Below are 15,101 nucleotides of genomic sequence, written 5' to 3'. Positions count from 1 at the left end.
ATAAACTTGTTATAATGGCAATCTCTAACACAGATAAGATAACAAATTTACTAACTAATAGGAAACTAAATTGTCATTAATATGGAGAACAGTTTTTTCTTGAATAAAAAGCGAGTTGTGTTCCATTTATCTTGTTTTTTTATGATTTCTTAAAAATACGTTTGAAAAGTTTGAAGCAAGGGGATTGTTATACAAAAGAAAGCGATACAATATTTCGAGCTCAGGTTGTTACGGTATATTGTGACGTGTCCTAGATTTAGAGGAGTCAATTTTCATCAACGTATCCTTCAATCAATTTGAAATAACTTGATAAAAATGTCTCAAGAAATCGATAGTTCTTTGTAAGGAAGGCAATTAGAAATGGAGCGATTTTGAATATTCAAGCCATGAAATAATCAAAAGTGAAACCAGTTTTGTAACTTTAATACATTCTTAATTCATAAAACATAATTATTTACGATGGATTATTAAATTAAAAAATTGTGAAAAGAAACGATGTTAAAATTTTTCTTAAAATTTTTCTTAAAATTTTTCTTAAGGACCAAAATTTAATTTCGTGTTGATTAAAGATTTGTAAAGCGAACAAAGTAATGCGTTTTAAAGCAGCAGTAACATTTTTATTAAAAATTCAATTTAAAAACTTCACTGTTGTTACTTCATTAGATATGTCACGTAAATAAAGTTATACTAATATATCGATGAAGATAGATTATTGAAAAATGAATAATTGATGAAATAACATTGTGCATAAACACTGTAATCTATCAGCGGTTTGCGGTTATAATATACACATCCATTATTCATAATATTAAACATACATTAACTATTAACCTATATAACTGGTATTAATGTATACAGTTAGTTATATAATGCTTTGAAGCAATATTACATTGTGTGCAATACGTCATAGTTACTACTGAGCTAGCTAAAATTTTTTTTAATTGAGTTGTTCGACTAATTTTAACTGAATTTTATCTTAACGACGTTTCAACTCGCAATTTAGTTGTCAAAGTGATTAATGGAGTCACAAGAATGATAGCATATCTAATGGAATTCTTATTAAAGAAGAATGATTAAATAATGCGTAAGTAAATGGTGAGAATTTGGTGTCTTAAATAAATAATAGTTTTTAAAGATACAATTTATTTTTTATATCGCAGCGCACTCACAAATTAATGTTTTAAATTTAGGAAAGAAATTAAAAAATTACGAAAGGATCTCTGGCAAAATTAAATTTTATCTAAGGAAACATTCTCTATAAATTTAAAAGAGCAAGGTAGAGAGCGAAAGAAAAAAAGAGGGAGATAAAGAAAGAGAGAGAGAGAGAGAGAGAGAGAGAAGAGAAAGTCTCGTATTTATTTTACATTTACGCGAATTCATTAACAAAGTTTACCAATAAAGTTAAGTGCAAATGGGGCGACTCTACGTTGTGGTTTTAAAGTCGAATGCCGCCACATGTTTTATTTAATCTATGTAAATATCCACGTAAATATATATGTATATATATATATATATATAAAATACGCGATGCGAAAGCAATGTTGCCTTTGGTGTGTAATCATTTTTGCAGAATAATTAATTTCTCAAATTATTATGTAATTGTACTTTTCACCGCATGCGTAGAAACCTACGAAAGAAACGAGATGAATACGCAATTATTGATTTTTCGCATGCTATTTTTAATACAATTCTCGTCTTTTGTAGCATTACATTTAAGAAAATGTCAGCAGACATTAAATCGTTTTATTTTGAGAAAGAAGCACCTATGAGATAAGATTAAAATAAATTCTGGATTACTTTTAGTAAATCTATATCCTCCGAGTAATATTAAAAATCTTAATAGTCCTTCAATAATCATATCTTTAAATGTACTATTTTTATAATAATAATTATAAAATATATATGAATATTAGATATTGAAATGTATGTATATGTACAGCAACAAACGAATATTCGGTTAAGAAATCTCGAAATATTCTTTTTAATCTAATATCACGATGATATATTATATCGTATAAGTAACATTACTTTTCGTAGCGGCTCGGATATATTTCGTTGTAAAAACATTGTTCTTATTTGGAAGAGAGAAATTTATTATATCATTTGAAGCAATGTTAGGTTCCTTCAGACCTGTGGCTCGTTCGGCATCCAAACGCAACGCGATAACGCGATAGTTAGATTTGCGGTTTTTGTGCAACGGTAGTTGCACAAGTAAAAGTTACCGAATGACGAGCTAACCTACGACCGTAAGCCCCCGCGCGAGCTTCGAGGGATATAAGAAAAAGGACCTGAGGGAGTAACGAAGCGTTCTTCGTTCTCTCCTGCCTCCGTTCGACCAGGCGTGCCGCGAGTCATTGACGAGCATCGAGCCATGCCGCGCGTTCGACCGTTAACCGGTCGATCCCTAGATATATTCGATATCACGAGGCGCAACGTGCCTTTGATACGGTTCAAGGTAATTCTTTCGTATAATTGTTCGCAAAATCACAGAACCCGTTCTCGTTACGATCTTAACCTTTAACGATTGGCTGCGCTAACGTGATTTAACGCTACGTCCCTCTCCCTCCCCTTAGTCGGACAAACTGAACTTTTGCTTTTGTCAGTAAAAAAAAAAACCAACAATCCGATTTACTCACATTAAATGCGTTTGAAATATTTTATCACTTTCTGTGTACTTTACGATCATTATAAATTATCTGAAAATACTTATGAAAGTTACAAATATAAATAAATTGTTCCAGCAGATATTGCGCGTGCTTTTATGAAAAGCAGCTTTTCTGAATAAATCAATTTTGTGTGTCTCCGTTTACATTAAACAGACATTTGGGTCAAAAAGATTACGGCAAATCACTAAGATTTAGATAGCGAGATTTAGATACAGCCGCGCGGGATTATCGCTCCAACTTACTTTGTGAATATTATACTCCGTCTTTTCCAAAGCTCCACCGAAATATTATACAATTTAGATCTTTATAGTAATTTTAGCTTATCTCCCTTTCGTTTCGACTGGATTTCATTACGGGCACCAATTATGGAATATGGTGAAAAAGATCGCCCGGAAATATTTATTGCCTAGCACTCGGTGGGTGTCGCAATAACGCTGCGATTGCAATTATACGTTCCAGGAACTTTTTACTCTAACTGAATAATAATAACCAGCGAAATTTGATTGCGCCTTATAAACTGAAAGATAGATCTTTTTAATCCTCCGTCTGCAATCTGGATCTTTTTGGCATAAATAAAATTTTAATTTCAACTTTCTCCGAACCGAAGGATCCGGAATTCGATGTCCTTATTGCTAACAAATTCTTTTATCATATAAAAGATGCGTTCTTGTTTATAATACATTTAATCGAAGGAAAATCTTAGCTTCATTGAAAGGAAATAAAAAAATGTTTATTTCACTATTTGTAGGATGGGAAAATTTAATGTGAAATATGATAGGTACTTTTATTCATTGTATTTGATTCATTGGATGAATTGGATTAATAGGATATGTTTAAAATGCAAAAGAAAAACTTTTTATTTGTAATATTCAAGTTAATGTAACTAAACTGAGATAATTATATTAATTAACTTCTCTGAAAATTACGTGAATTTTGTTAACAAAATGAAACTGTTTCATGTTAATAAAAATGGATATCATAAATTTAAAATAAAGACTGCCAGGCTTCATTATTAATGTTAATATAATATATTCGTCAATAATAATAATATTTATGTACATCCGAAAAATTGTATCGCGTGTTTAAATTTTTGGAAAAATAGATTGTTCTACATGACATCCGCACATGATTTTTACAAGTATTTTAAGATTAACACAGCAACGAAAGAAACTTTTTTCGTTAAAAAAGTTAGAATCGTTAAATTGACTTTTTGCTATGAAGAATATAATGCAATTAAAATGTGATTTTAGTTACACGTGTAATTAATTTGTCGGCACATTATTCAAAAGAAAAAAAAAAAGAAAAAAAAATACCGAAAATGCGAAACTGCTGTTTCATATGCGTCGACCAAATACGATGTTTCATAAATTGGAAATGGTGACAAATAAACTCGATCGTGGTCATTAGTGTTAATCTATCTCCGTTATGATTAATGTTTACAGCCGGAAAATTGTATCTCGACGTACGAGCCGCACGCATACTGTGTCGTTTATTCTACGACCGATCGGACGTCGGTGCGCGTTGCCGAGGAGGTTCTCCAATCCTTATGGCGGAGTGATCACGTATCCGCGAGAGCGGTTATCCTCGTGGGGAACAAAGTCGATCTCGTTCGCAGTCGACTGGTATCGACCGAAGGTAATTTTTTTAAGACCAAATAATCATGATATATACCTATATACGAGTATATTTCCCTTTTCTTTCTCCAAAATTATTTATCCCAAATCGAATAGTTCGCGGAGACACGCGAAAATAGAAATACGCCGCGCGATTAGGAGCGTGCTCGAGAAACGAGGTGCTTATCTATCATTTGGGTGACGGTTAGGGTGAAGTGCTGATGTAGGCCGATCGTAGATAACGCATCGTACGCAAATGTACTGACGCAGCACCTCGATTTGCTCCGAGGGCAGTAGAGCGGGAAAAAGCCATTTAACTATCTCCTCCCCAGCGCGGCGCGGCTGATGCATAGAATACGCTTTCTCAGTATTGTTAAACGTGACTAGATTAATAGCATCTTTTTCGCGATTATGCATTTATTTCTGTAATACTGCACCTGTCCGCGGTATATCCCACAACGCATCGTATCGAGACTTTAATGATATACTATATTTGGTAATTAGAATTGAATAATATAGTATCGGGATTTGCAATGAATTTATTTATTTATATGTAGAGGAATCCGAGGCAAATAAAAAAAAGTAATAAAAAACATTATTAAGTTTTATTATACATTCTTAATTTTGACAACATACGTGTGCGATATATACACATATATTAATTACGTGCTCACTCGCGAAAGATTTTTCGAGCGCGCAGTACCTACCATTTCAAATTTAATCAATTTTATCGTTATAGAGGGCAAATCCATGGCAACGTCTTACGATTGTAAATTCATCGAAACATCCGTCGGAATTAATCACAACGTCGATGAATTACTGGTCGGCCTGCTCACGCAAATTCGCCTGAAGCTGGAGAACCCCGAGAGGACTAGAGAGATGTTCCGTAAAAGATCGCGGAAGAACCGTAGCAAATCGCCGCTGGGTTCGTGCTCGGAGAACAACTCGCCTAAGAAATATCGTGGCAGTCGGACCAGCACTAGCCTGAAGGTGCGCAATTTGCTTGACAAGGTCTGGGCGCGTGACAGCAAGTCAAAGAGTTGTGAGAATCTACACGTTTTGTAAAAGAGTTCCGAGGACCGTCCGCTTCGGCGTCGCGTCGCGTCGCGTCGCGTCGCGTCGCGTCGGTACCGATCGTCTAAATCCCCAGAATGATCTGGGAACAGCAAATTGGACTTCCATGAAAACGTCTTACGCTTCGGAGCAGTCTTACTTCTTCAAATACGAGGGTCGGTGAGGCAACTCTCGTAAGAGAAAAGGTCAAGTATCGACCGCTCCATACTCAACTTTTCACGGCAGAAGAGAAGGCACGTGCATATCGCTTTGTAACGAAGTAGTAGCGACCTTCCCAGCCGTTTTCTCTACGTTGCTCTACGAGCATTGTTAGCTCTCTGTGGACGAGGTAATTTTTGATGATTTATGTCTGACGAGGCATGCGACGTCCGATTAATCAATGCTACATAAATCTTTTTATTTCGCTCTCGCGCGACTTTGGAAATTTTAACGTTATATTCCGACGATTACGATTAAACTAGTCCTAGCTTGTGTCCTACTGTTTGCTGATTTTTCAATTACCTCCTTTCAATTATTTGTGTGTAACTGTGAAAATTAGATCTGTCTCAAGTTGTTAGCGTTTTCTCTTCATTTCTATCTATAAATCAAATTTTAAGTTTTAAAGAGATTGATCATTGGACTTTTCATAGCTTCTATAAATTCCGTACCGTAAGTGATAAAATGTTTTTAATTCCGAAGTAAGAGTACAATCTTTGTGATTACCGTAAAGCGTAAATATAGACCATAGAAGATTGGCTTGGCGCGTATCTTACCAAGAGCGTAGGCGTCGTTAACACGAAGAATAAGTTCGCGCTCGAAGAAGTCGTAAACTAAAACGCCTGTGAAGTAAAGTGAAACGTGACACCCCGAAGGCAGCAATCAGCGCAGATTACTACTGGCGAACGTACTCGTTATCGTATGTAAGGAGAAAGGGAATCGCATCGATTTTTATCACGTTCGCCCGCCGACCGTGACGTTTCGTTGTCATACTTTAACGCGAGGCTTTTTTGAAAAAGCGCTCCGTAAGATGAAAAGATCTGCTCCAAAAGGCGCATAATTGTAGAGGAGCATAAATACACGCGCCTATACGTTGTATCGCTCTGTTTGTACCACGGTTTCCATTGTAGCAAAATACGCGCGCGATTATTATATTTGTATTTATTATATGTAGATGCTTTGCATTTCAATTTTGTACGAAATGGAACTTTTCATTGAATCCAAGCAGGAATTGACGATCTTTAACTATATTTCAGCGAATAGGATGGCTTGTTGACCCCTTTGCGCTCAACAATTTTGACTATACATACACATACGCGCGCGTTTGTATATGTGCGTGTGTATATAAAATCTTGTATATATCCGATTCCGAGATAAATAGCAATACGAGCATATTAATTGTAGTCTAATACCGGTTAAAACGGTGATCCTCGAATCTTTTTCGTTGATGATATGATGATTTACGCGACGCATTCAACGTTTGGCAAGGAATTCGGTGTTGTATGTTGAATAAATCAAGTTTACGTATTAAGCAAAAGACGTATTAAGAAAAGAAAAAGACAAGAGAAAAGATAGAAGTTTCAGACTTCAAGTGTGATTTTAATTTATTTTTAGAAAAATTGAAATTTTTTTAAACTGACTATGGCTATGTTTCGACATTCACTGTCATTAAAATCTGTTGTACACGATACGTACATTACAGATTTTCAGTAAACTGGCAGTGAATTGATAAAACGCAGTCTATATGACGGTTTATACAATTCGTATTTGTCTTTGAAATATTAAAATTTTTTCTTTTTTTTTATTTCTTTGTAGATATTTAATTAAGTGTGAATTAAGTCATTTTATGGCATATTAGATTTGAAAGTATAATAAATATATTATTGCTTTGTATTTACAGTAAGCAATTTTATTTAATTTAAAAGGAGCTGAAATAGCTTAAACTTTTCTTTAATTGAACATATTTCTGATCGTTGTATTTAGGTCAAAGAAATTAGCAACGCTAGAAAGTAGGAACGCGATTCTAAGCAGAATCGCAGATCCAGAATGATTTGTTTCTAGTAAAAGGATCGCCATAAATCGAATATCTTATCAAAGCGATTCAAGAGTTAAGAACAAATGCAACGAACAGCGTAAATCAATGATCTATAACTGAGAACCTTTTACGTCTTCAGCCGCGTATGAACCGCACGCGAATATCAGTTTATAATGAACGATGATATCTCGTGTTTATATTAATAACAAACGCGAGCAGTTTCCCATCTGAAAATATTTACTTTGTATAATTGAGCATTTATTCTCATTACACAAGAACTTAAATCGTATAAGCTCCTGTTGCATTATACGATCAGCCGCGAAATGTAGAAAAGCGCAGCTGTCCGAGAGTTAAACGATGCAACATATGAGTCGTGAAATACGCGAGGTTGTAAAAGATAAGTGGGTCACCTGCCCGGCCATCGCGATTGTCGTTCTCCGAATTAAAAGGTTCTAATACCAGCAGCGAAGTGCTAACATAACTAGGCGGGTCGTCGCAACAAACAATTAATGTCTTGACGATCTCGATACCGACGATCGATCGACATCGGGATTCGCAGCGTGGAACACCGGGAAAGAATCGATTTACGCTGAGTTTGCATTCGCGAACGAGTTTGAAAAAAAAAAAAAACGTTTATCCGGCGCAAGACTTGTCACATTAAAATCCGTGTCACGCTACGCATTGGAGACTGAGGATTGCGAATTAGAGATTAGAAACCGATCGATCAGATAATTTTAATTTTAATCCTTTTTGTTCTAATTGGCTGAATTTTAATCTTTAATTCGCAATCTTCAGTCTCCAGTGTAACACAGGTTTAATACGAGTTTCATTCTCGCACTGGGTATATAATATGTAATAAATGACAAATCGCATGATCGACATTGAATTTTAAGAATGACTAATGTAATACACAAATTACTAAATCTAAAGTTACACATTTTTTACATTACAGATGTTTCGCGGAATGTGGAGTTGTTCTTCTTTTAATATTCATTATTTCAAATATTATTTCTTTACTTGTGACGCAACTAAAAATATTAAATCTAATTAAATAAGAGAATTCCTGTTAAAGCGGATCTTAATATTTAAACATTTCTGTGTGAATTCATATACATATCTGACTCTGCAATCTACGCGCCGAAATCTTTTTCTTGAAACGCAATCATAAGCAGATTTCGAATATTAATATCACTTATTCAATTGACAAGCAATTTAATAATTCTTTATGCAAATAATTTTTTATGCAAATAATAGGATATTAATCGATAGTTAGATGTGAATAAAAATTTTTAATGTGCAAATAATTTTATTGCAGAAAAATATTGCGTTAGTCACGGTTTGAACTTAGAACTCCCAACTTTACAGGACGAGCGTTATACCGATTCGATCACAAAAGCTTCGGCAATATTTGTCGCAATAACCAATAACTAGTAAACGAATGTCACATGTTTCAGTGATAAACAATATGATACGAATTTGGATTGATGAAAATAAACTTAATTACAAATAATAATAAGAGAATTCCTATATTCGCTTTAACCGAATATAGGAATTCTCTTATTTAATTAAATTTATTCTGATCGGTTCAAATTCATGTCATGTTGTTTCAAAAGGTCAAATAAATGTATAATGCATATCAAAGCCAACATAAGTTATTAAAGTGTGTAAAAGTTCATTTACTACACACTTTTTAACAACTTGGATTGGTTTTGATAGGCATTAAGTATACATTTATTTAATTTATTCTCTGGAACCTAATTTAATAATTAATTGTTTAAAAAGATTAATTTTTTTTTAAAAAGAGAGAAATTATGTATTTTTCAACTGAAAATTATTGACTAATTAGATAATGCAAAAAGAATACAGTCATTCTTAATATGATCAAATGTCACTTTCGTCATTTTTGTTTCATAACTTTTAAAGATCAGCCCGATTTTCGGATTGTGATGATTTTTTATAAAATTAAATTAGTTTACTTTTGGCGATTGATGTATTTACTTAATCCTTTGTATCGTGAATTTTTATATGAGATCGATTTTTTTGAAACTTTGAACCCGGAGATTTTTTGGGTCATTGATTCATAATCAGAAATCAGAATTTTTAAATGGTCGATCCAATAGTGGACCAATAATTTAATTAATTTTTAGTGAAATATTTTGTATTTCATTATTTATAAAAATTAATTATTTACTAAGAAACAGGTTTTATTTAATAATGACCTCGGATTCAAATGCAGCAATCAGAATATCCATGAACTGAGTTTTAAAATGATAAGACTATTTTTTTCGTTTTTGATCCATCATTGCGATTCCATTTTAGATTTTAAAATTTGAAATTTTTTTGGCATTAGATTAGGATTCAGTGATTCAAAAAAACTTCTAGATTATAAGAGCAATTCAAATTCTATTTATTTGGATTTACAGTAGAAAATATTGACTTTACCATATTTTTTCAAAGATGTCAATTTATAACAAAACAAACAATGTACCGAAAAAAAGCTGAAAAAAATTCTGAAAAATACTTCAGGATGTTTCAAATGAATATAAATTGCCGTTTTGATATTGATAATACAGCTTAGTAGAGAACATTAAAAAAAGCACAAATTTTGGCTACTTGTTTAATTACAATAATTACGCAAACAAAAATTTATGGTTGCCTATTCTTTTTTAAACACTTATTCATGTGTTAAAATTACGAAATGTCTAAAAATTACGAAAATAAAAAAAGCCGGTATTTGATATCAAGAAATTTATCAAAATAATTAAAAATTGAATGGAAAAAAGATAGAAAAGATAGAACTCGGAGAGTTTCCCATCATGACGTAAAGGGTTAACTTATTCATAGTAATAATTCGAAAATCACATTTTCTGAGTTTACTTTTGAAGTAAGGGAGTGATATCATGTGTAACATTTTAGCTTTTGCAGTAAGGGCATGTCGGTAAACAAGATGCAAATCGAAAGATAATGCAATCTCACTCTGAATTCATTAATCAGGAATTAGAGAGATACCGTGACTACTGTTACAGCTGTTATACAGCTGTAGGCAGACGTAATAAAAGAAAGATTTTAATATTGTATAATAACAATAACACTAATACTTGAGTGTGAATAAGAGTGGAATCCTGTTCGTTTTTCAACTTGGCTCTTTCATACTTATATACAGGCGAATATATGTGAAACGCTTCTGCAAGATAATGTGGTTATTAATTCTTTCCGCATTCCGCGTAAATCCTCTAGCGTCGTGCCTGCCTGTCGTTGCCCACTTCAATTAGCTAAATTACACGGAAATACGTTAAGGTGCGCCTCAGCGGCCTCAGAGCATCGAGCTGCATGTGCCATAGTTCAGTTCGCTGCGATATGCGCGCGCTGGAATTTTTTCGCAACTGTAATATTCATTCCGCAACATTTGACGATCTCGCAACCGCACTGTATGTACGTATATAGTACATATGTATGTACATACATACATACATGTGTGAACATTGTACATCCGTATGTATTTGACCTTTCATTTATATAATATTTATATAATACACGTTATCTACTTTAAATCCAATATCTCTTTACTTCCATATTTTCTTTGCTTTTTTTTTTAGTTTTTCAACTCCACATACACGCGTACGCACCTACACTTGTGCATAATAAAAATCTCGAGGATTCCGCCTGAAATAGCCCGTAAGAAACACACATTTGTGGGAAAATGGAGAGCAATTTTTCATTGTTATTGGATTTGCATTGTTATTGGTTGTCTCGAATTTAACATAAAATAACTCGAGCTTGCTAATAATAAGTCGCGTGTTAGGAAATACAGTTTTAATTTGGATTTCATTTGGAGATCTATAAGACGTAACTCAAATTGTTATTGCAAATGGTATTATAGAAACAACGGATTTCTAGTATTTTTAATTGAATATAGCTGCGGTTATGTGCTACAAACTATCCGTACTTTTATTGGATTTAATTTCTACGAAGTTCTCTCTTAACATTACGAGTATGAAGTGCAATAATACAGAACATATTCTCTTGATACATTTTTCTCTCTCCACTAGACCTTTAAATTAATTACATCGTTATTCTCCACATAATATAATCCTGTTTAATATCGTTAACAGTGATCTTTCTTTTTGCGGTAACGAAATACAGATACGATCGTTGAAAATTGTTGTGCATTTTTATATATCGTGGAGTTTAGAAATAATGAACTTCTAATTAATACAATTAAAAACACACGACAAATGAAAAATTCGTGGCAAATCAATGGCATTTAGTATTTTAAGTGCTACGAAATTTTATTATTGTTTTTTTTCTAACAATAAAAAATTATTAACATGCTTATGACATAAGCATTATTATCAATTAATTTTTTCTTTCACTAATCCTTTTTTTTTCAAATCATCAAATTTGAAGAAAATTAAGAAATAATTATTAACTACTCCAATGTATCTTCTCTTTTCCTTGCTTACAGTAAAATAAAAAGAGAATTTTCAGCATTCTCGTCTAAAAACTATTATCAATAAGTGTAGATATTTATTTGAAAAGCAATTTAAACGTTTGCGAGAAGCAGTTGGAAATTCGTACGTTCCAAATGTTCCATTTTCCAGCTTATTGTTTATTAGTCGTCATGAAACTGTCGCTTTGGAAAGTAGACTTTTTAGAATATTATTGTGTTTTCGATCCGATAAACAATAAAATTGCAATGATCGCGTAATTGTAAGATAAAAATAACGTGGCAACTCATTGTTGCCGGGTCCAATATGAAACTTGAACGTTTCTTGTATTCGAAATATGTTATTACGGAAGTAATTTTTACGAGATGATTCTATTTGACCATATCCAAGCGATTACAAGAGTCGGTCGTGCATGATCGACCACCGAGAAGAAAATTATTGTTCATATTGTCATTGCCAGCGACAGCAAGAAATACGGGGCCAATTTGTTGATCGTCTTTGTTCTCTCACTAACTGGCAGACGGTCGTTTGTAACTTTTGACGCGCGAAACTCGCGAATAACTTTCTTCTTGCCCGTAGAATGTACGTAATTTCCGTGATGTTGTTATGAACCGAATACAAAATGCGCGTCTTTCTACGATGCATATTAAGAGGTCGACAATGAACTTTAAGGAGGACTCGCAAAAAAAAAAAAAAAATAATCCAACCATTTATCTAAAATGAAGAAAATGAAATTTATATACATATATAGCTTGCATGTGTTAATAAATACCAACGTTCTCGACACACCACTCGTTTTAAGATATTGTGAAAGTGTACGCCAGTTTTACAGACATGTCTTCCATCGATTATCAGTTAAAATATACTGATGAACAGCTACAAAGTCGTAGTGCAGAAACGCTAACTTCTTAAGGCGATAATATCGGAAGAAACCGATAACAGTTTAAACCAATGACGCGATTAAAAGGATTGTCTTCCTATTAAAAGGAGATCGTCGAAACTTTCGGCGATGGGAAAGCGATAACATTATCGCTGGCTTCTTAAGCAATTTAACGGTCACGATAATACCATAATACCAAGGCGACGGGTAGGTGAGTTAATAATTTAATACAAGCGCGTTATCTCGCGTGACTCGCGCATAGTTCATAATAGCGTAATATATTATTGCTCGTAATATCGCACCTCGGATATCCTCCTTAAGAATCGTCGTGGTACGAAGGAATCGATAGCACGCTTATATTCGTTTTCTATCGGCGCGGGCGGTCCATTGTTCGCGACACCGGAACGCGAATTCGAGTAAGCGATCGATGGCTTTGTATCATCGAGCGTACTAGTACGTCGGTTTTTCATCGTTTTTTCGTAGCTATAGTCGCGGAGGCTAGTTTTATTTCGATAATGAATGATCTTTTCAGCTCGTAATTATAATTATATACATATATTATATGCTATAAATTGCGTGTATCATAATCATCGCAACGTCTCGCACTGAGGGAAAAGTTTGGTATTTGCGATTAACTGGATGATAAAAATAATAGTGATTAGAAATTCTATTTCTATTTTTATTATTATGCTACAATAATAATTTTATTTCTAATATTCTATATATCAAAAAAAATGTATGCACTCTAAATAGATCGGTGTTTAAATTTTACACCATGTGGTGTCTGTATAATTTTCATTATATTGGTGCAATTTTCTCCAACATGGTGCGGATTTATAATTTCTGATATTAATATTAACATCAATACAGATACATGTATGTTAAATCCACATTGATATTTTTCAGAGTGAGAGATGGTTGTTCTCAAAAATGATTATAATTTTATAGTAGTTTTCGGGGACAATCATTATACTAATTTGGAACAATGACACAACTAAAAAAAAAAACAAAATTTTGATAAAGAACATAATATTTTGAATCATTAAAATTTTGTAATATTAATTACAATGCAATTTTGATATAATAATTGATTATAGAATAATACAATATAAAATTACGTTACCAGAACACATTTTTTCTTTTTATGTTTTTTATCTTCGTTTCTTGCAAGCAATTAAAAAAATAACAATCTTTCAATTATGTAGTAAATGAGCAATATATTCTTTTTAGTATGTAGAATAAAAAATATAATTACTATTAACATTATTAACAGTAATAACCATATAAAAATGGAAATCTTAATCGTAATTATTCTACTATGCAATTATATACAGTTATAAATGCCAAAAACTTTTCTTACACAATCTGCAATGTGAAGATTCAATCTAACACTTTAATCGAATTATTAGCAAGGCGTCTATCATGCGTTGCACAATGCCGTTTCGATATGAGTTTTCTTTTTCCAATGATACATTTTTTGTGTTGGAAAAAGACACAAGTAATGCAACGCCATTGAAAATAATATTTATCGCAAGCATTGGCAGAACAAATCAAAATATTGCGTAAAAATATATTTCAAACGCAGGAAGCTGTTGAAAATATGGACCAAAATACAAATTGCTCTGAGCAATTTGATGCGGTGTAAAATAAAGGATATTATTTTGTATTTCCAAATATTTATGTCAGATGCACGCATTTGAAATATTGCATGCTCCAGATATGCGTATGCGAAGTGTGTTTTGTATATTATTATGGTTATAAAGATTATACAGTGAATCTTTAAAACTTAGCTCGGTCACATTTTACGTCTCATATTACTCCGCTTTGCTTGTTTAAAAATGCAAATACGAGAATTTTACACTCTGACCGACGTTGCACGTTGCAATGCTTGTTCAATCGCACGCTGACCTTAATCCCTTAACATTAGTGTCCTTTCGCGAAGAAAGAAATAACGAATAAAATGTTTGTTATCTATATCAGCGGGAATAAGATGTCAAGAAACTCATAAGGTACAACGACTAATGCTGAATTTGAATTGGAATGATATAACTTACATAATGCATTCTTTTTGCAATATATCCCGATATAATTTTAAATGGGAAACTTGTTGCAAATTCAAACCTTTTTCAGCTCATTAACATCTTTCTAATAAGATGCCTGGTAAGAGCATCAAATTATGTGTCCATGTCTCGTAAATCGTATGTGTGTAAGTCGCATTTAATCAGTAAAACAACAATTTCATTAAAGTTCAGTCGTCACGCTAGTATTCCAATCGGTTTTGAAATAAGAATCGACTATAAATACGGGCCTTTTTTTCCCATCACGCTATTGATTCTTGTATTCCTGGCTTTAGACAGTTTCAATACTCGTGTGTTTCTTGTAAGAACCAGTGTAACATCTTGATAATTT

The 15,101-nt window shown here is 33.0% G+C and overlaps 1 protein-coding gene and 1 long non-coding RNA gene across 15 annotated transcripts in view; one reads left to right on the top strand and one right to left on the bottom strand.

The window, feature by feature from the left end:
- The window catches only part of LOC147908187 (uncharacterized), a 37,182-nt gene that overhangs the window by 12,950 nt on the left and 9,131 nt on the right, over positions 1-15,101 (bottom strand). The gene's annotated exons all lie outside the window — the stretch shown is intronic.
- The window catches only part of LOC105147836 (GTP-binding protein RAD), a 67,871-nt gene that overhangs the window by 43,946 nt on the left and 8,824 nt on the right, over positions 1-15,101 (top strand). For 13 of the 14 annotated variants that reach the window (XM_087410701.1, XM_087410702.1, XM_087410693.1 and 10 more), the window contains 2 exons: positions 4,109-4,301; positions 5,019-12,513. In XM_087410701.1, coding sequence (XP_087266827.1) covers positions 4,109-4,301; positions 5,019-5,344 — 519 coding nt within the window. In that variant the 3' untranslated portion in view covers positions 5,345-12,513. Of the gene's footprint in view, positions 1-4,108; positions 4,302-5,018; positions 12,514-15,101 lie in introns of those variants that run through there. The other variant, XR_015546496.1, reaches the window with a different exon arrangement.

The sequence above is a fragment of the Acromyrmex echinatior genome, chromosome 10 (assembly GCF_024713525.1).
Source record: "Acromyrmex echinatior isolate Ae372 chromosome 10, ASM2471352v2, whole genome shotgun sequence".
NCBI lineage: Eukaryota > Metazoa > Arthropoda > Insecta > Hymenoptera > Formicidae > Acromyrmex > Acromyrmex echinatior.
The sequence above is the reverse complement of the archived record's forward strand: the minus strand, read 5'-3'. Positions and strand labels throughout refer to the sequence as shown.